The 21342-nt window shown below is 52.6% G+C and overlaps 1 protein-coding gene across 2 annotated transcripts in view; it reads left to right on the top strand.

Annotated features, from left to right (window-relative positions):
* Nucleotides 1-224: 224 nt before the first annotated feature.
* The window catches only part of SLC5A10 (solute carrier family 5 member 10), an 82532-nt gene continuing 61414 nt past the window's right edge, over nucleotides 225-21342 (top strand). The window contains exons 1-6 of one of the 2 annotated variants that reach the window (XM_078854521.1): nucleotides 225-355; nucleotides 2173-2244; nucleotides 4758-4862; nucleotides 5507-5566; nucleotides 6470-6574; nucleotides 18215-18320. In XM_078854521.1, coding sequence (XP_078710647.1) covers nucleotides 242-355; nucleotides 2173-2244; nucleotides 4758-4862; nucleotides 5507-5566; nucleotides 6470-6574; nucleotides 18215-18320 — 562 coding nt within the window. In that variant the 5' untranslated portion in view covers nucleotides 225-241. The remainder of the gene's footprint in view (nucleotides 356-2172; nucleotides 2245-4757; nucleotides 4863-5506; nucleotides 5567-6469; nucleotides 6575-18214; nucleotides 18321-21342) is intronic. The other variant, XM_078854520.1, reaches the window with a different exon arrangement.

Genomic DNA, 21342 nt, shown 5'->3' with positions numbered 1-21342 from the left:
GACTTGGCTTTGGCTTCCTGGAGCTGTGAGGAGCCATATGTTAGCAAAAAGGGGGAGGGAGGCAGAAGCCAGTCTGTACTTTGACAACCCGTCTGTCCACACAAACTACTTCGCAAAGCAAAAATCCCAGCTCCGGCTTGTTTAATGATCAATTCCCACAAGCAGCCAATCAGTTACTGAGTCAGTGATTGTCTCTCTGACACTCTGCTGCTTTCTCTGGGGCTGGGCAGGGAGCGGCGGGATGATGGGCGACAATTCCACCGCTGGATCAGTTACCCCTCTGCAGCCGTTCAATGTTGCTGACGTTATTGTCATCGTGGCTTATTTTGCCTTGAACGTGGCTGTGGGGATATGGGTAAGAGGGTTTTTGTTTAATTAATTTTCCTGTTATGTACTTAAATCTTTGCAATTTCTGTCTTCTCTCTCAGGACAGGTTTCTCAGGTGCCATCTGAAAGGATCGGGAACCTTGTTTTTGAAATCCTCATTAGTTAATTGCTTTATTTTGCTATTGCACCTTAGCAACGTGCCTTTCTGGACTTGAGCCTGTGAGGTGCTGTGGACACTTAGGTTCCACTCACTCCATCCCAAAGGTTCCCAAAGTGCTTTGCAAACTAAGGCCCTGATCCTGTAATTGGGTCTACCTGCCTGGCTTGGATTGCAAGATAAGGGTCTACACTCCTGATCCTGCAACTTAGTAGTCCTCAAACAATGAAAAAGGGCTCCTTATGTGAGTAGGGGCTGCCGGATTGGGCCCCAGACCACTCCGGTGGATCGCAGAGAGGGGCAGCTTGATTATCAGAGGGGCTGAGCACCTTCAGCTCCAAATGACTTTCAGGGGTGGCTGAGCACCTTGATAATCAGCCTGCTCCTACTTATCCTGCAGCACAACAGGGTGGAGAGAGGAAATTTTGGCCCAGGGAAAGCTACTCTTACTAAAAATGTCTTGGTTTCTCCAATCTTCTCTGAGAGACCCCAGCAAACTGCAGAAAGCTCGGTTTATCTGCATAGAAAGGGCTGAGTCAGTCCAACTAGAATTTGAATCTTGCAGCTTTCAGAACATGTGAAAAAGAAGCTTTATTTCTAATTGCGCTCATTGAGAAATGCTGTCTGAAAGATGTTCACTGGACTTGTGTGTTTAAAGTGAAGCATGTGTTTAAGTGTTTTGCAGGACTGGGGCCAGAGTACTCAGCGCCTTGCATGGCTGAGTCTTAAGAAGGCCAGGACACATGGCAGGTGTGGCCAGAGGGAGTCTGTCCAATAGATCCTACTTTAACAGACACAGATGCATTTGCAAATGTTTTTACCGCCCCTACATAATCCTTAACGGGAAATAATTGTTTCTATTTTTATGATGCTAACTGTTCAGCGAGACACGAGGTGAGGCCAAGTTAGAGCAGAACAGTGTCTCCTGTATGGGAACAAATTGAACAGCCTGTTCTACCTGTCTGGGGTCTGATATGTTTGTTAGTCAATCCACACACACACACACACGCCCTCAGTAGGAGGATCTATGGCTCCTGAAAGCACACCCCTCTCCCACTTGAGCTAAAGGAGAAGCTCTGTTAGTTGTGGTAGTATTAGGGGCCTGCTCTAACATCCGTTTCAGTCCATAGGAGGACTCCTGTTGACTTTCCGGGGTGTTGAATCAAACCTCTGCCCAGGCAAGGTTCTCAGCCTCTGTTGGCCTCCAGCCGTTGGATGTGAGCAGGGCTGAGTACATCCATGGTAGGATGGTGGTACATCCAGGCCAAGTCTTTCTGCTCAGCACTGAGGCTGAATATGACAGTCCTCTATGATTCCATGGCCACTCTTGCCTGATTGGCTCTATCCTGCTCAAGGAGCTGCCACAGCTGTCATATAATCATATGGCCTAGTAGCTCGTGCACTCGACTTGGACTCAGGAGACCTGGGTTCCAGAGCTTGCTCTAGCGTTTTTCCTCAGTTTTCCCATCTGTAAAATAGGGATAATGCTGCTGCCCTTGTGTGTAAAGCTCTTTGCAATGTACTTATCAATAGCTCTAGATAAGAGCTAGGTGGTGGTGTTATAATCATCCCTCCGTCACATGGCTCTTGCTAGCCATCCAAAGGCTCCTGCCCCTTGGTTGCTCTCCAGGATGGGTTTACGAGAGCAGGGCTGCTTTCTTTCCATGCTGATCTCCTTTTCTTCTCAGTCCTCATGCAGGGTGAATAGAAACACGCTCAGTGGCTACTTCCTTGCTGGCAGGAGCATGGCGTGGTGGCCTGTAAGTAGATGCCATCTCTCTCTCTCTCTCTCTCTCTCTCTCTCTCCCCCTTGCTCTAGCTTCTCTTCTGTCCCTTTATGCAGGACAGTTCCCAGCAGTCGGGTCTCACTCTTGGAGGTCTGTTGCAGAGCCATTGCCCCTATGAAAAGGAGGGAAGCGGGGTCTCTGGAGCAGTGGTGGCCCATGCTGTATCAACCCACCAACACCTCCAGTGCCCAGGGAGATGGAGCTAATATCATCACTCTTCATATGTCAGGGAGTTGCAATCTTCTGCTGGGTGTAGCGGCCTCAGTACCTGGCTTGCCACATGGGGTATCTCTTGTAATACACTCAGTTCAAACACCTTGCGATGAATCACCAGGCATCTCAGATCATGCCCCATGATGCATAACACAGGAACACACTGGATTCCCACCCAGGAGGCAGCCAGCATCAGCCCGCCCCTGCCTGACTTGGAGCTACGTCTCATTTCTCCAGTGGTGGGGTCCCTCTTTGCTGCTGCCCCTCTGAAGATCTGTGATCTGTTGGGTCCTGCCAACCAGGACTCAGACCCCAGATCAATGGGATCTATGCTTAACCTACCACTGCTCGGATGGCTTGGGGGGATCCAAGCCCCATGGTCTCCTATGAGATTTCCCCATAGCCCAGTCTAAGCTTGGGTAGGGCCATTTGGAGCAGCAGGATCTGAATTCTGTCCCTGCTATTTCCAAGCAGCCGTGCCTGGTTATGACAGCAGTGTGGTGACTCCCGCAAAGTCATAGGTGGCCCCAGATTTGTTACAACCAATATATTCATTCCGCAGTTCGTTCTTGTCTAGAAGTGCAGGTTAGCTGATCCCCTTCCCCGTTCCCCTTCCTTACGGCTCAGGTCTGGGCAGCATTGCCCAGTAATGGCATTTCTGCACTGTGGCAAATACAACGACATGTGATTCTCTGACAAGTGTTTGCATGAGGAAAAGAAAGCCCTGGGCTCCCAAATGCCTCCCAACAACAAGAAATTTGGTTAGCAGCCTTGTGAGTGAGCACATCCCAGGGCGCCTCTTCTAGCCCATGGGCCCTTTAAAACTGGAAGCTGTAATTGCACATCCCAGGCCTGCTGACTACAGGAAATCATACAAGTTTTCCTGGCTCTTAGGCAGAGGAGCAGATGCTCCTAGGAGCTGTCTGGGCTCTGAGGAAGGGAAGATCTGGACACAAGGGCTAGATGAGACCCTGAGGGGCAATGAGATTGCTTGAGTGGCTGTGTGTTGTTTTGGATCCTTGCTTCTAAGGCAATAGAGCAAAGCCCTGAGCAAAGGAGCTGGAATGGTGCCCTTGTTTGGAGCACGGCTTTGTCTTCTTTAGCTGGTGGATCAGCCCCTCCAGCTTACGTGGAGACGCCTCGTGGCCAAGCTGGCTCCTTGCAGTCTGCTGGGCGCTGCAGCCTGCTCTTTGCCATCCAGGTGAACCCCGTTTGAAACCTGTTCAGCTAACACGGGTTCCTTTGGCAGCATAGATGGAGCCACTCTGTTCTGCTTCAAAAAGCAGGTACTTGCTGTTGCCTGATTTTTAGGGGATTCATATTCTTGTTTATGTAATATGGGTTACAGGCTCACCTATTGATCTGATCAGAAGATAATAAGGTTCTTGTCCCAGAATCATGGATGTATGACTCAGCTGAGAACCAAATTCAGCCTTGCAGATTTTTCTGGAGATAAATGGAATAATAATCAAATGGAAAAGTAATCAATCAGAATGACAAAGGAAATAATATTGTCCTAGAGATACATGTGGTATTATACACCATAAAACTTCCTAGATTAACACTCACCCTTCCTTGGTAACCTGGTGGTAAGAGACGAAGGATCAGCCTCGCCTTTGGCATGCCAAGAGAGTCTGATGGTCCAAGTTCCTCAATTCTTGATTGGGAGGTGCAGAACTAAGGAGAAGCTAGAGAGCTGAAAGACTATAGAAGCTAAAACGAATCAACTAATTAACATGATGGTTTGCTTGTGTTATTGAGCCTGACCACTATGTGCCCACCTTCCGTGTCCAAACTTAATCTCCTCACCCACAAAATATCGGGGTATGCTTACACTCTAGGCTGGCATGTTCATACCTATTAATGACCATTAGCTCATCCTCACATCTCTCATTTCTGACCTAACCGGTTATTTCCACGTTCTTTGTGGTGTACTTGCTGAGCTTAAAGAGGCCATAACTTAGGTAGCCATCTATCTATGCCAAAAGTCTAACTTGCTTTAACTCATCCTCACTTTCCTAGGCTAAAGGCCGCGAACACATGTATGCTAACTTGCTTTAGCTCAACATACAGGATGTGGCCTGTAGGGTCCTTGCGGTATGGCCAAAAATGCTGTAGCCCAAATCCATAAATCTATTAAAACAAACAATCAAGCCCATAAGGGAAGATATATAAGCAAGCAAGCAGGCTAGCCCTATGGGATACGTAGCAAAGATGTTGTTGCCTAGCTAAGCTGTGCCTGCTCATGGCGCCTCCTCGCTTTTGGCCTGCAGATTGGAGCCTCCCTCTTTGCCAGCAGTGAAGGATCAGGGCTCTTTATTGGACTGGCTGGGACTGGAGCTGCTGGGGGAATTGCAGTTGCTGGCTTTGAATGGAATGTGAGTCACTTTGCCTTATTAAGCTAATCAGTCACTGGAGTCAGCAGGGACAGACAAAGCCTTACCCAGCTAATGGGGCATGGACATAACCCCATTAGGGCTGACGGGGAAATATGTGTAAGCCATGCTAAGCTCTCTGTATCCCGTTATAGGCGGGGCCACATATAGATGTTCAGGAGCCTGCAGATGTACTTGGTGCTTTAGTTCATCCCCTAGGAGCTCATGCTTCCAGATTCAGAGATCCCAAGTCCAACCCCTGCAGATGTCCCGACCGCGGCTGTTATGGCAAATTGATAGACCAGAAACAGGCTCCCTGGTTTTCCAAGCATTTCTCCAGAAGGGGGTTGGGCTCTGCATTAACGTAAGGCGTTAAAATGAAATCTCTGGTCATCTGGGGAGTCGGCAATGCCAGGTGCTAAGTGCTGAGATGGGGAGTGTCCATAGGGGAGTTCTGTATCCCACCCTCAGACACACCCATGCTCCACAGAGCCCATGGAGATCAGAGTGTGCATCTCAGGGCAGGGCTGGGCCCAGCTTGGGCCTCCTGCATGGGACCCAGTGACATTGCTAATATTAAGCTGGAGGCCCTGCTGCGGACAGAACAGTGATTTATCAGACTGTGCTGTGCCCCTGCTTCTCCGTAGGCTACCTATGTCCTGCTGGCGTTGGCCTGGGTGTTTGTACCGGTCTACATCTCCTCGGGGGTAAGTACCGTCGGAGTCTACCAGACACAGCCGGACAGCCCCACTTCCATAGCCATTACCAGATACTGTCACTGACTGGCTGCGACTCAGGGCAGGATCTGCGGAAACCCTAACCCTGGGTGAACTCTGCTGTCTTTGCCCAACCCTGTGTGAAATAGACCCCACCAGCCTGCAGGATGGGGTCCATGACACACACCTGGGCGGTTCTGATTCCACCCAGCAGAGAGCAGTGGGGTATGTGCGTGCGCACATGTGGCATGGTTCCTTGGTTGCAAACGCTGATTCCTCACTGAGGTGGCGTTATTAGCCATGCTCCTATTTCTGATTATATTGATACTAACAATGACTCTGTAGTGGTGCCTGCAGTGAAATCAGGCCTCCCACTTGTAAGCCGAGCTCAGTTCCTAGACTCATTGGTTCATTTCAGGATCTTACTGGCTGAGGGGCTTTTATAGCTTTGGCAAGGGGTATAAGACCCTAGACAGACTGGCTTTGTGTAGGGCCCTACGAGAAGCCAGAGGGCTTGGTCCTAGCTATCTCCCTCCCTGCCTGGCACCAAGCCCCACTCCTAGCCCCATCACCTGCCTGCTGGTGTCCTTTGGAGTACAGCGTGTGCCTGCATGCTGGGTGGCATGTGTCCTTTGTGGAGGTGAAAGCTATGTTTGCCTGAGGCTGCGAGGCTCCCCACAAAGCCCCCTTCCCCGTCCCGCTCTGGGTTAAGAGGGAGTGCAGCCATTCCTGGGCTCCGTTCGGCAAGGGGAGGTGTCACTCGGTCCCTCAGGCACAGAGCTCCCATTAGCCATGCTGGTGTTTCCTCATTCTGACTTGGGCTGCAGCTGCCTTTGGCAGGGGGCTGCCATGCCATGCAGTGACCCTGGGTCATACCTCATCTCTACCTCTCAGATTGTCACCATGCCGGAGTATCTCCAGAGACGGTTTGGAGGGGAGAGAATCCGGATGTACCTCTCAGTCCTGTCACTCCTGCTCTCCATCTTCACCAAAATATCGGTGAGTAGCCAGGACTCTGTATTGCACTGAGGGCTCTGAAACACTGGGTGTCCTAGAAGGCATCTGTCTGGCGCTCTCTGTCCACTGAACACCTGGGCAAAAGCCATGCAAACAGTCAAACCTGTCCAGGAGGGGTTTGGCTGCTTTGATGGTGTTTAGGGATTTGATTTCCAGCCAGTAGAGAGTTAACTCTGTACTCAGGCCTCTGAGGGAGAGCAAGGCTCTGGGAGGGAGCCCAGGGGACGCTATAAAAGCAGCTGTTGGAGGTCATGGAGGACGCAGAGCTGAACACGCAGGAGTTAGAAGAGTTGGGAGCCAGTGGGGGGTTGTCTGTACACCAACGATTAGGCCAGGTCTACACTAAAAAGTTAAGTCGACCCAGCTGATGTAGACAGCGCTAGGTTGATGGAAGAATTCTTTTGTGGACTTAACTACTGCATCTCGGAGAGACACGTTAACTGCTGGGAGAGCTGCTCTCGTCACTAAGCGAGTGGCTACACTGAAGCGCTCCACTCGAGTTACTGCACTGGAGCGAGCCCAGCGGGAATGGGAGTAACCAGCCTGGCACCACGCTCCTCTGGCTACTCTGGGCGATGGGATGAGCAGAATGATTGGCTTAGCGGCTGAGGAGTTCTACCTCAAGGTGCTGTGTCCCCACCGCATCGCTAGCTCTGGAGCAGAGGTTCCCAAATGTTTCTTGTTGCGTCCTGCCTTCCAAATCCACCAGCGGCCCCGTACCCGTACCCCTCTCATCACTGACACGTTGTATGTTCTTCTTCACGCTTCCTGTCTTGAGCCATCGGTCCATATTTCACTGTTAGGTGCGTACGGATATAGTGACAGTGTGCTGTATATATTATCGAATCCCACCCCCTAAGTTCTGAGCTCAGATTGGACGGGTGCTGGGCCCCTGAACCCGCGCTATACGGTGATTGGATGGGAGGGCTCCATATGTCAGCGTCTGCGTGTCTCTGTGTTCTCATTGGTACATCCTGAAGTAAATTAACTACCGTATTTTATATAACCAATTCCCACAGAATTGTAAAGCATCGTCTTGAGTCGCCTATTATGAAAATACAATAAATAAAATAATAAATCCACCATTACACAATTCCTCCCGCGTACCTCCCAGAGATGTCTCACGTGCCCCCAGCGGGACACGTACCGCAGTTTGGGGACCACTAATCTTGAGTCAGATGCACTCTGAGCTTCAATCCATCTTCATGGGCCAGCTAGCTTGAGCTCAAAGCACCACTTAACACGAGCTAGAGATTTTTGTGTGTGGACAGAGTTTGGGTTGGGGCAACACTCGCGTCATACTTTGACCTAGCCCTGTAGTGATGACCAGCCCTTAGAAGACGCTAAGTGCTAATAACTAGGACACTTTGTCTTCCAAATGAGAGGCACATTTGTGATGCTGTGGAGAGACTGACGGATAGAGATCACGATGCCGAACCCACAACATGCTCAGCGCTAACTTGCCCATTCTTGGCAGCCTCAGCAAAGAGGGAAATGGGACTGGGGAACTGAATCCCCCTCTCCCTTGCCTGTCACTTCTCAAGCAGCGATGCTTCCTGCTCGTCTGGTGGAAAAATGTAGCTGTGAATGTCAAATGTAGTAGGGAAGAAACCAACAGGGCTCAGTGGGAATTAATCTAAAGACCTGTAGAGTTTAATTAAGAACAAGATCCTTGCCCTGGGGTTTTGGAATCCTCCCATAAAATTGAGTTGCAGGGAGAGGGAGCTTTATTGCATTCCACTGGAGGGTCCTAACACCTGCAGGAAGTGTCTGATTCCCACAGGGTGGGTATAGCTGAGTCCTGGCCTTATTCAGGGTTTCTAGACCCTCACAGAACTTCCTCTCTTCATCCTCCTGGGCTGCTCGATGTGTTGTGAGTTTCTTGGGTGTAAACTGACCTGTAATCCAATGACACCAGCCTGGAGCATTGCACCCAGGGGCCAGGCCTAAGGTGCAGAGTAGAGTTGCCTGTTTTGGTTGGATGTATTCCTGACATAATCTTTCATTCCTGGAGACTCTAGGTCGATCCTGGAAGGTTGGCAACCTTACTGCAGAGTGACCTGGGACTGCAGGCAGTGAGGGGTGACCCAGATCTGAGCCACCTGCCACCTGCACCCCCCCAGAGAGGAAACAAATAGCCCAGGTGCAGAATGGAGGAAGAAATGTGCTGTAGGGCAGTGGTTCCCAAACTGGGGTTCACGAAACATTACAGGGGATTCTCGGGGACGAAAGTCTCTCACGGTGGTCAGAGCTGTCCCTAGGGACCATGGGCAGCCCGGGGCGGGCAGCCCGGAGCCCCTGGACTTCCAAGCGCTAAGCAGATCAAAGCAAGCATATCTATCACACTGAGGAGATTTAAACTTGAAGACTCCTTATAAGAACTGGAAAGGGAGGTGGATATTTTTTGCTGTTTTTAAAATTAGATAGGCAGCTAGTGCTGTTTTTTAAATTATTATGAAGAACAAGTTTCAGCTTTGTTGCAACATGCGTTATTTGCCTGGACTGCTCAAGACCTGACCGCTTGTGTAGGAGGAATTCTGTGAGTTGGGTTCTTAAATCCCTTCACGCTGTTTCACAGCTGATACTCCCTGATGAAACCTAGGAGCCTGGTCTTATAACAGGCTTATTCCAAGTGATACAAGCTACAAAAGTGAGCTCTTGGAAGAGTGTTGCCTTTTTCATAATGTAATAAAAATACTGTAATGATTAATAATAATAATTAATAATAATAATAGTGTATAATAAGCATGTCATAAAAACAAATGTTATATTTCCAGGATCACTGCTTTTATAATTTATACTCTGGGAAAGGAGAAAATCCCTGGAAATATTCATTTTTAGGAGGGGGTTCACGAGACTTGACATTTTAGTGAAAGGGGTTCACAGGTTGTTAAAGTTTGGGAACCACTGCTCTAGGGGGACAATCCTGCATGGCCTGCTGGGATAGGGATTGGATGATCTAATGCCTGGATCTGACGAGGTCTTGGCATGTGCACAGGTGAAACAAGAAGCAACTCACTAGTGGTAACACAACCTTGCGGGATCCGTGAAGCACTGTACCAAGGGATGTTAATAGTGAAATGTAGCTATTGCCCCACCAGAGGGCGCTCACAACCAGTTCACGCTTGTGCCTGGTCTGTGTAGTGTTGCCAACCCTCCAGGCTTGTCCTGGAGTCTCCAGGCATTAAAGATTAATCTTTAATTAAAATGATGTCATGTGATGAAACCTCCAGGGATATGTCCACCCAAAACTGGCAACCCTAGCTCTGTGTGTTCTGCCACTCCGAGCTGGGTGGTGACTGCTGCCCCATTCTCTGCCCACGTGGCATTTCCCAACACGGCCGCGGCTTTCCTCCAAAAAGGTTCATTCCCTGGATTTGCTTCCAGGAGCCCCAGCCTCGGCCCCAGAGCCCCCCCAGCTGCGGCCCCCTTACCCTTGTCCTCCATCTCCTGGTGGGGGGCAGGGGCGAGGAGGCGCAGACAGGGGCGCAACCCTCAAAAGTCTGGGGACCGCTGCTCTAGGCAGACTGATGGCGGAGCTGGATATAGTCATGATAACAGACAGGCCTTTGGTAGGGAGTCCTGGCCTGGAGGGACGAGAGGTTCGTGTGCTTGCCTACTGCGCATCCCAGTGAGAACTGGCTCCACATGCCGAAGTTCTTGAATCGGGCAGAGGCGTGATAGCCTTGGAAGGACTCGTTTGCCGTGGGAGCCGAGCACCTTCAAGTCCTGTTGTGACCTGTCAGGCAGATCTCCAGGTGTGCTGCTTCCCTGGTTCTGGGAGCTGAACATATGTTTTCCTTGTGCCCCGGGGTGGGGGTGGGGGGCACACCATAGTTTGGGACCTGACAGTTCTGCAGAGTGGCCCACAGCTGCACGTGTATTGTGAGGGATCGCAGCCTGAGTCTGAAAACGTGTGGACTGTTTCAGAGCTGTGGTGGGGAGTGGTGTGGCAAACTCTGAGGGCCACTTGAAATACAGGAGGTACTTCAGCTTGTAAGACTGGGATATCTGAGTTAATTTGATCCTGCCTTTATCCGACACAGCCATTCAGCCTTTCCCATGGGAAACAGCTGTTTTCAGAGGTTCAGCTCCTGCCCACTAATGTCTGTCGTGGGCTGAAAATCAGCCGGCATCAGGAGTAACGTTGAAGAAATGCAAGTATGGAATCCCCATTATTTGACAGCTAGCACTGTGTGATGCCACGTCTCTCTCCAGAGTGGCAGAGTTGCCCTCTCTTCCCTGGTCCTCTTTCCCACTAGTTGCTAGTTGCTAGTTGCTAGGATGCTTCTTTGATTTGTCTGGCTTCCCTTGGATTTGGATCGCAAATATCTAACTGTGCAGCTTGTAATGGCTGTTGACCTACACATTCATTCCTGGATGTGAAGGTCAGAAAGGACGGTTGCGATCATCTGGTCTGACCTGCATAGCACAGGCTGGAGGATTCCAAAGAAGATGAACTTTGCACCTTCAAGTCACTCATTGTGTTCTCCCTGCCGGGCACAGATTATATCTTGAAAGCTTTGCTGTTATTCTGGTGTTTCTCTCCACGCCTGGGCTTGGTGTCTCAAGCCCTGAGAGTCGCTCCCCACCATGTGTCTCTTCTTTGCTAAAACTGTAGCTCCTCAAAGATTTATTGTCCCTGCATTCCACCACGTTGGGCATTGTGATTACTGGTGAGTCTCAGCTGGTCTCTGACTCACTCAGAATGCACTTGTAAAGGAACTCGCCTAGACCAGGAGATTACACTGGCTGCTTGTGTAACCCACCCACCTCCTGGGTGTGGTGTTCTGTCCCATCTAGTGGCACCAAGACCACTTAGAGAGAGTGAAATGAGTCTGCTCTACAGCCTTAGCTAACAGCCAGTTGGCTTTTAGCTCATGCGGTAGAGGCTCATGCACTAAGCTCCAGAGGTCCCCAGTTCAATCCTGCCCGTTACACGGGCTCCATTCCTGGTGCATTTGGATCCAATAGTTGTTGCCAGCCGTATGTTGGGATGAATGTTTGCAAGCACACAGGGACAAACTGATCCAGTGTCCTGCCTCCTATGTGGACTGCTGCGGGATGCTTTAGAGGAATGCACCCAGCTAAGCAATGCTTTAGAGGAATGCACCCAGCTAAGCAATTCTATCCCTTGGGGGAAATTTCTTCCTGCCCCAGCTGGTGCCCTGAGCATGAAGGTCAAGAGCTCTATAGTGATTTCCTAGCTAGCACGTGCTGTTCTCGTGCATACGTCTGGAACACCCTGCACCGCAAAGCTGAGAAGCCGTGTCCCCGGCACTCCCTTTTTCCAGCAAAACAGCCCCTCGTGCTCTTGTACCTACCACATATGGGCCCACAGCTCTTATTCTGGCACAGCATCTGTGTGGGGAAGTGAGCCCTGCTGAGCGCTGCGATCAAAACCAGTGTCACGCCCACTAAGAGTGTGTCTTTGTCTCCCCCTAGTGGCTGGTCCACCGAAGACCGTGGTTTTCAACCTGGAGTCCATGGACCCTGGGGGTACGCAGACTATCTCCAAGATTTCCAAAGGGGGTTGCACCTCCATTTGAAACTTTTTAGGGGTCTACAAATGAAAAGAGGTTGAACACCCCTGACCTAAGAGATATATAAGGCTGCTGCTACTTCACCATCCAAGGGATTGTCTTTTAGCTCAAGCGGTAGAAGCTGATGCTCTTTGTGCTGCAGTGTGGCAGGTTCAAATCCTACTGCCAACTCAAGTGGGGTGTTAGACTTCAGGCACTCAGGATGGGCTTCCCAGGGGTCTTTGTCCCCAGCTAGAAGATGGCATCCTATAAGAATATACTGGAGCACCCTATCTGGGCTGGGCAGCACACTGTGGGTATCGGCCTGCTTTAAAGATCATGTATGGTCCCTAGCTGCTGCATTCCAGTGACGTCCTGGCTTCACCAGGGTCACAGGGTTCACCCCATTAAATCAAAACCCTGCCTTGCGCCTGTTTTCTCTCTTGTGCAGTGCTGACAGCATTGGGTAAGAGCCAGCTTCCAAGTGAGGTCACTCATGGGTGCAGGGAATGGCAAGCCTCCTGCCAAGGCCGTAGGGCCTGACTTCAAAGGCTTTGCCCTGCTTTTACAATGGAATTGACTTGTCTCGTGGATGGTTCAGGCCTGCTTTTAATGAGCTTGTTTTTGTCTTTGGGACGTCTTATTAACAAGTCACATGTTCTCTCATTGTTTGCCACCCTAGCAAAATTACAAAGCAGGCGGAGATGCCATGGCCTCTTCAGAGCCAGGAATTAAAGGCATTTGCACCAAGTGTAGCTGGCAGCAAACATTGTGAGACCTTAAGGAACCCAGGAGGAACAGTTATGAAATCTGCTCTCCAAGGCTGGGTCCTACCAGCCGGGCGAGGGGGGAAAAGTGGAGGCTTGCTGGGGTGGGATCGTTCCCAGGAATGGCAGCTTAGAAGCTGGCAAGTGCTGACATGAAAGACAGTAAATCATTCTGGAGAAGAACATTGGGAGCTCCAGGGAACGTGACGGACAATGGCCCCTTTTAATCCCAGCTCTATACTGGGATGGAACTGTGGTTGGCGGAAGCTGATGGTTCTTCATGCTCCTACCAATGGAGAATGACCCCCTAAATTAATAATACCTTGTGCTGGGACTAGTAGCTTAGGGGAGCGTGACCGGCATCCCGAGCCTTCCCCCTTAGAGTCTCAGGGTGGAGCACAGCCCTGGGTATCATTATTATTGTTATTGATGAGTTTCTGCTGGTCTCTGACCATTGCAGTGGAATTGCCTAGTCCAGGAGATGATGCTGGCATCTGGTGCCATTCCTGGGGGGCTGGTTAAGATAGCTGACCCAAAGTCCTATTAGGGCTTAGTTGCGGCTTCAGTCATGTGTTCTCTGTAGAAAGGTGCCCACATCAAGCGCAGCCAGTATTCAGTGCCACCCCCCTTGCCAGCCGCAGCAGAGAATCCAAGATCTTAATGGACCCTAGGTACTAACCTGGCCTCTCCTTTAGAGATGGCCTGGCCAAAATAGAGTTGAGGCAAATTCATAACCTAGCTAGAACATTAACTAAAACACTGACCATGAATGGGCCACAGCCTCATCTGGTGTAAATCAGCAGAGCGTGATTGACTCCAACACAGCTCGGTGGACGTCAGCTGAAGTTCTGGCCCCAGCCTGGGTGTTACATCATACAGTCATTAATTACGAACTGCACAGCTCTTCGTTAAAAAGAGTCAGATGTTTTGTTCAGTTAGGGGACAATCATGGTTCCCTTCCCTGAGGCTCTTGGCTGCTGTAGAAGGCTGCAGTAATGGCCATGGTGGGACTCCTTGGCAGACTGATGGGAGGATTCCTTCTTGCTTACCCCCAGCCCTTGGGATGCTGCAGAGAGAGATCCGCAATGCAAAGCCCAATTGCTTGAGCTGGGCACCGGTGCGGGGTCTGTGTCTTAGGCACCGAGAGCAGCAACAGCTCACATATCTCCAGCAGGGATGGAGCCTGGCAGGTCCAGCCAGGGGGCTGATTCCATGCAGCTCGGCAGAACGTGCTGTGGACACTCTTTGGAAGATTAGAGAACAGCGCGGGTCCCTCCCGTGTCCTGGCTGGCTGGCTCCTGGGAATGTTAGACAGGGCTGGTTCATTCTCGTCACCCAGTGTGAGGCTGGGCCCACGTGGCTGCGGTTTGCACCTCGCCCTCAGAGAAGCCTTGGCCTTGAGCTTGATGAGCTAGATCTTGCCCTCGATTCCACCCGCACAGCCCAGCCGCTAATCCCATGGAGAACGTGGCTGCCCCGCTTTGCTGAGCTGAGCATGACGCAGCTCTGCTGCGTGCATTGGACTGCAGCCCAGCACCATTTGTAGCCGGGACCCTCCTGATTAAATTGGCAGGCATCCCACCAGCTCGCAGAATATCCACAGGCTGCATTCGTGAAGCTCCCATGGGGCTGAGTCTTACCAAGTCCTCCTCTTCTTCTGAACTTGTCAAGTTAAAGGCCTGGGACTCTTCCAGTAACGTCTGTTGGGCCAGTCCAGCTCCCACTGAAATACTGCAGGCATGTTGGAGATCCTGCTGGCGAAGGAATGACTCCTGCACCCGGGTTCTGTATTGCAGAGGAAGGTGCTACAATCCCCCGTGACCTGCGGAGCTTGGGGCTCTTCCTGCTCCTTCCACCATCCTGTCTGCACTTCTGGGACTTCTCCTTCCTCCTTCCCTTGCTCCAAACAGAAGGCACTGCCCCTCTCAGGCCAGAAGCTGAGATCCTGGCGTGGAAGGTGCTATAGAAAGTGTGCGAGGGGTTAGGGTATGAATTATTATATTTAGCCCTTTCCTCTGTCGATCTCGGTGCTTTCTCAGGCTGTGAGCGAGTGTGGTTATCCATGTTGTACTCACAGGGAAACTCACTTGCCCAAGGTCATCCAGCAGGGACTGGAATAAAGGCCAGTTCTCTTGGCCCCTTGTTTGCTGCCTCCCAGGGCCAGTCTGGTCTGGGACCAAGTTTCATCCTGGAAAGGGTCTTTTACTAATAACCACCTCTCGCCCTTTGTCAGCAGGTCTTCCTGTGACCTCTCTGAAAGGCTCTGCTTTGGAAGCCTGACTAACTGGGGGCTGGCACAAGGAGATATAAACTACACATCCTGCACCAGCCTGGCAGCCCTAAGAACTCAGGCTGACTTTCACCCGAAAAGGGCTGAGATCCTTAGCTGGGGTAAATGAGTGTCCGTGGAGTTGGGCTGATTTGCACCAGCTGAGGATCTGGCCCTACATTTTTAACTAACCTCCCACTTATCTTTCCATGCATGCTCTCCGCTGGGCAATGGAAAGTCTCCCATGGGTGGCCATTTGTTTGGGTCCTTCCGTCCAAGTCCCATGGAGCCGCGTGATTCGAATACAGTGTGACGCCAGGAATGAGCTGAGCCCAGCGTGGTTTGTGAGAACCCGTGTAACTCTGGGCCAGCCCCCTGTGTTCCCTTTCCCGTCGCTGCTGGGTATCTAGAGAGTTGGGCCAAGTCCCCTGTGAGTCCGGCCAAGTCCCCTGTGAGTCCAGCCAAGTGCAGGGTCTGTGATGCTGAAACCACTTGTGATGGTCCAGCCTTCTGACCAGCTGTGATGCCACAAATGAATGAGGCTCGGCTGGACGGTGCCCTGGAGAGAGCTCTCCATGTGGGTGGGCAGGCCTCTCCCAGGTGTCCTAGCAGAGCTGCAGGGCTGGGGTTCCTCAAGGCATCTTGCTGCAATCTCATAGCAACATCTCCTCCTTGTGCTCCAGAAGCTGGTCTCACAGAACCCCTGGTGTGTGTTAGAACGGCTCCTTTGGCTGATCTCAGCGTACACCCAACCCTGGCGGCTGCAAATCTGGTGTGGTGGCTAGAGCAGGGGACTGGGAGTCAGGGTTGCTGGGTTCGATCCCTCACTTTGCTACTCTTTGCTGCCCAACTGCAAGCAACGCCCATCGCCGCTGAGTGCCTCAGTTTCTCCATCTGTCAAATGGATATAATCCTTAATTAGCTTTGTGGGGGGTTGAGCTTATTTTTGGCTCTGAGATCCTTGGATAAGAGGTGCTATAGAAATACAGACCTAGTGATTCCTCTAGTGTTTGCACTCAGCCTGTTTGCTCCTCTCCTGGCGTGGATCCTATCTGTGGTATGCTTGGCAAGAGATTCCCGCCCCCTGCCCAGTGCCATCTGCCCATGTGAACACCCCAGCTCGTGGCCCAGTGCCCCGCTGGGGATGGCCCAAAGCTCAGACAGGGTCAGCGTCCCACTCCCGCTGGCGGGGAGCGGGGCTCTGGGAAACGGCTTGGCAGGCTTTTCAAAGGTGGCAGCGGCTGCCAAGGGAACAAATCCAGTCAAGCAGAGAGGGATAGACCAGCCCTCCGCCCTTGCTGCACGTGTCACGTGTGCCCGCTGGCCTGCCAAAGGTTGGCAGAGACGGCAGATGAGTTTGCTGAGTAGACAGAAAACAGGAACCGAGGGGAAGAGCTGAGCTGCGGCGCAAAGCTCCTGCTGGCTCTGGATTTGGGGGCTCCCCTCCAGCCGTCTCTAGGTTCAGGGTCTATGGGGGGTCTGGATGCTGCACAGCCCCTGCGGCACCCTGCCTCCACGGGGGAGAACAACTCTTGTGTGTTTCCTGGGCTCCATTTCCTCCTGGGGGCCGTGCCCTCTTCCACTCTGCCTCCGGCTCTCCCCAGCCACCACGGCCTCTCTTTGGGACCGGCCCGATGGTGGATGTTGCAGAGATGAGGCAGCTTAATGGCCTTTCACGGCAGAACTGAGTGCCTGGCCTGGGGACTGGGAGCAGCCCGCCCCTCTTGTCCGCCTGGTCCATCCTCCCCTTGGTGCTGCGCCAAGTTCGCTGCCTTCCAGGCATGGGCGTGCCCCAGGTGAGAGACTCCAAGGTGTTGGGGCTCTGTGCCATTGTGCGTCCTATCAGCGGTTCAGCATAACTGGGAATTAGCATCTCTAGTTCCGAGGTAGCTGAGCTAGAGACCCCACCAGGGTCGTCTCCTCTCCCTAGAGCACCAGGGGAGAGCTCCCGCTCTGAGAGGATGACCTGTCCTTAGCCTGAAACGACAAAGATGTGAGGCAGTGGCATGGGGGACTCGGGGCTCCCGGGTTCTGCTCCTGAATCTTCTGCTGACTTGCTGCGTGACCTTGGCTGAGTCACTTGGCCGGGCCCTGCCTCAATTTCCCCACCTGGCGCTCACCTGCCTGTCAGGCTTAATGAGTGAATGTTTCTAGAGTGCTTCGAGATCCTCGGCTGAAAGTAGTGCTAGGAGGAGAGTATGCTAGTGAGGAGTTATATACCCTGGGGAGATGCTGAGTCTGGCTGGGTCCAGTTCTGCAGTGACCATCTGGCTTCTCAGCGGTAGGGTCAGCAGTGGGGCAGGGAAGAGGAGTAAATGGGTCAGTGACAGGCCTGATCCTGGCAGGTGCTGACCACCCTTAACTCTCCTTCATTCTGAAGGGACTGGGGGCATGCCAGCGCCTGGCGGGATGATAATACTCCCAAGCTTTTCTATAGCATTTGTCCTCCAGAGAACCGAAAGTGCGTCACCTAGGCGTTTGGTATCATTAGACTCGTTTTACAGCTGGGGAAACTGAGGCACGGAGCAGTCAACTGATTTGACCAAGGTGCCCCCAGCAGGCCAGCCCCAGAGCTGGGAACCGGAACCCAGGTGTCCTGAGTGCCACGCGAGGGTGCTAGCCACTAGACCACACTGCCTCCTCGTTAAGGATTAGACTCCTGCGTGAGAGCGAGAGAGGCTGGGTTGCCAGCCCTGACGACTATCCTACTCTATTTCTCTCCAAATGGGCCCACCGCGGGGAAGTGGCATTTGGAGCTTCCCTTGGCGTTGCTTGCCCAGCACGGCCCCGCAGGGCACTACTTGGGTGGGAAGGGCAGGTCACTCCCCGGGTTAATACCAGTGGTTCTGTGCTCAGCTGAAGCGGGCTGAGACCTCCAGCTCACATCATGCAGTGCCCATGTGGGGAAGCACTTACCTCCAGTTGGGTGTATGGAAGAAGGTGCTAAGCTCTGTGGTACCCAGGTTAGCTCTGGGTAGATTGTCCCCATTCCCACCTCTCCGGGTGTTGGCAGGGCATAGCCCTGGGCCTCACCCAAACGCTGTGTTCTTTATTTCACATGCAGACAGATCTGTACTCGGGGGCCCTGTTTGTACAAGTTTGCCTGGGCTGGAACCTCTACCTCTCCACCGTCCTGATGCTGGTGGTCACGGCTCTCTACACCATCGCTGGTAAGCCGCGAAGTGTTCATAGATCATAGGATCATAGAATCTCAGGGTTGGAAGGGACCTCAGGAGGTCATCTAGTCCAACCCCCTGCTCAAAGCAGGACCAATCCCCAACTAAATCATCCCAGCCAGGGCTTGGTCAAGCCTGACCTTAAAAATATCTAAGGAAGGAGATTCCACCACCTCCCTAGGCAACACATTCCAGTGCTTCACCACCCTCCTAGTGAAAAAGTTTTTCCTAATATCCAGCCTAAACCTCCCCCACTTTGGAGCAGGAAGGACTCCGAGGCCGGCACTCTGCTGGGCACACAGCGCTTACATTCCGCCCCTAGCTCCCGAAATACCTCTGGGCTCATTGGCTCGGGATTCCCTGCCCTCTGCGGCTGCACTCCTGATCGCGCAGCCTTTGTGTAGGTCCAGGGAAGTCAGCAGGACGACCGGGGTGAGGGCTGCATGAGTGAGGTTCTAATGTGCAGTAACTTCCGCCCTCTCCAACATGTGCCTTGAATTCTCTCTTGTGTATACGAACGGGTGCAAACGTCCGCACACGGGGGTGGGGGGGGGAGCTATTATTAATGGCCACCATTGTGACATCCCTACACTGTGACCATCCTAAGAGGGTCCAACCCCTTATCTGAAGGGCCTTAGCGAACGCACTTCACCACCGACCTCTCCGCGTGTCGTAATCTGTCGTGCTCTTCGGCTGCAAAGAACACCAATCTCAGCTCATTCATGCCCGGAGGGGAGGTAGTAACAAGTGTTCTCCCTGTTTTACTGGTGGGCTGACCAATGGGATTTCCCCACTCATTCATGGATAGTGAGGCTCAGGGCTGGGAGTAGAATTCATGAGTTCCTGGTTCCCACCCTGCACAGACCACCGGGTCCGATATCCTTGGCAGGCCCCTGAATTATTATCATAGAATACCAGGGTTGGAAGGGACCTCAGGAGGTCATCTAGTCCAACCCCCTGCTCAAAGCAGGACCAATCCCCAATTTTTGCCCCAGATCCCTAAATGGCCCCCTCAAGGATTGAACTCAGAACCCTGGGTTTAGCAGGCCAATGCTCAAACCACTGAGCTAACCCTCCCCAAAGAAAGAGTATCCTGAATTCTGGCGGCTGCTGTATCTCACACTGGCTGCCCACAGCCCATCTCTGGAGGTGGTTAGGACACCCAATCCTGCAATCTGGGTTTAGCAGGCCAATGCTCAAACCACTGAGCTATCAGAGGAGGTTCCCTTTGTTGTCCATGTCAGGGGAGTCACGCCAGCCCAGAAAGTTTGGCTCAATCTCTTCTCTTCTGTCAGTCAAAGCAATACTCCTCCCCAGTACCTCTAAACCAGGGGTGGGCAAACTATGGCCTGTGGGCCACATCTGGCCTGTCAGACCATTTAATCCGGCCCTCAGCTCCTGCCGGGCAGCAGGGTCGGGGGTTTGCCCCACTTCGTGCGACTCCCAGGAAGCAGCCGGCATGACCCTCCTCAGGCTCCTACGTAGTACACATCCGCAGGCACCGCCCCCGCAGCTCCCATTGGCCACAGTTCCTGGCCAATGGGAGCTGCGGGGGTGGCACCTATGGAAGGGGCAGCACACAGAGCTGCCTGGCTGTATCTCAGAGCTGGAGGGAGACATGCTTCTGGGAGCTGCTTGCAATAAGCACCACCCGGAGCCTGCACCCCTGAGCCCACCCTGCTCCCCAATCCCTTGCAACAGCCCTGATCCCCCTCCCGCCCTCCAAACCCCTCGATCCCAGTCCAGAACCTCCTCCTGCACCCCAAACCCCTCATCCCCAGCCCCACCCCGGAGCCTGCACCCCCTGCCAGAGCCCTCACACCCCTGCCCCAGCCCTGATCCCCCTCCTGCCCTCTGAACCCCTTGGTCCCAGGCTGGAGCCTCCTCCTGCACCCCAAACACGTCATCCCCAGCATCACCCCCAGAGCCCTTACCCCCCCGGAGCCCCCTCCTGCACCTTGAACTCATCATTTCGGGCCCCACCCCAGAGCCCGCATCCCCAGCTGGATCCCTCACCCACTCCCGCACCCCAACCCCCGATTTCATGAGCATTCATGGCCCACCATACAATTTCCATGCTCCGATGTGTCCCTCAGGTCGAAAAGTTTGCCCACCCCTGCTCTAAGCTGTATTCGGATGTCACTGTGATTCTCTGGTCCCCAACAAATTGTGTCCGCATGTTTTCTGGTCCATAGAGCATATGTTGGTGTTGGGTATTTAACTCTATGAGCTCAGAGAGTGGGTGGGGTCACTGAGCCATTGAACCAGGAGAACATCTCTTAAAATTCATGTAATCGAATCGGATGTTACGGGTTATGGGAAATCCAGAAATTTTGCCATGAGACGTGAGTCAATAGCTTCAAACCCTTTGCTACAGCTCAGCTACGTTTTAAGCCTCTTCTCTCCACTGGCCGAATTCCCGTCTCCCTAGGCGAGCAGGCTCGGATCAACCACAAGGATAAAGGGGTTGCTTGGTCAAGAGGGTGTGGAAGGGCTAAATGCACAGCGCTGGGCTAGACAATGGTTAATGGGGGACCGGCTAAGAGTGCCAGGAGCTGATGGGTGAGAACACCAGGGGAGGGTGTGGAATTGCTTGGAGAGTACGAAGCGGGAGACTTGGGGGCAAGGGGATGAAAGGAAGGAAAAGGAGGGATCCATTTCTTAGCAGGGCTCATGCGTTGGCTGGAATGGGGTCCACAGCCGAGTGCAGGAAGCCCCGTTGCTGGGTTAGTTACAAACAGGGCAAAGCGCCAAGGAATTATTTATTTGTATCCCCGTAGCACCTATGCGCCCCAGGCCTGGACGCGCGCGCACACCTAGTAATCACGGCTACTGTTCGGACAGCCCCGTTCTGTGACCTTTCTAAGAGGCTCTAATGGACTGAGACCCTATTGTGCTAGGAGCTGTACAAACCCAGAACACAAAGCTGGTCCCTGCCTGAGAGAGAGGACTGGGCTCTTGTGCTAAGGAGAGCGCCGCTGCGTGGCCGCTGCGTGGCCACAGCATGGCCTTCTGC

This window comes from Lepidochelys kempii, chromosome 10 (genome assembly GCF_965140285.1).
Source record: "Lepidochelys kempii isolate rLepKem1 chromosome 10, rLepKem1.hap1, whole genome shotgun sequence".
Classification (NCBI taxonomy): Eukaryota; Metazoa; Chordata; order Testudines; family Cheloniidae; genus Lepidochelys; species Lepidochelys kempii.
This window is presented reverse-complemented; position numbering and strand designations above follow the sequence as displayed.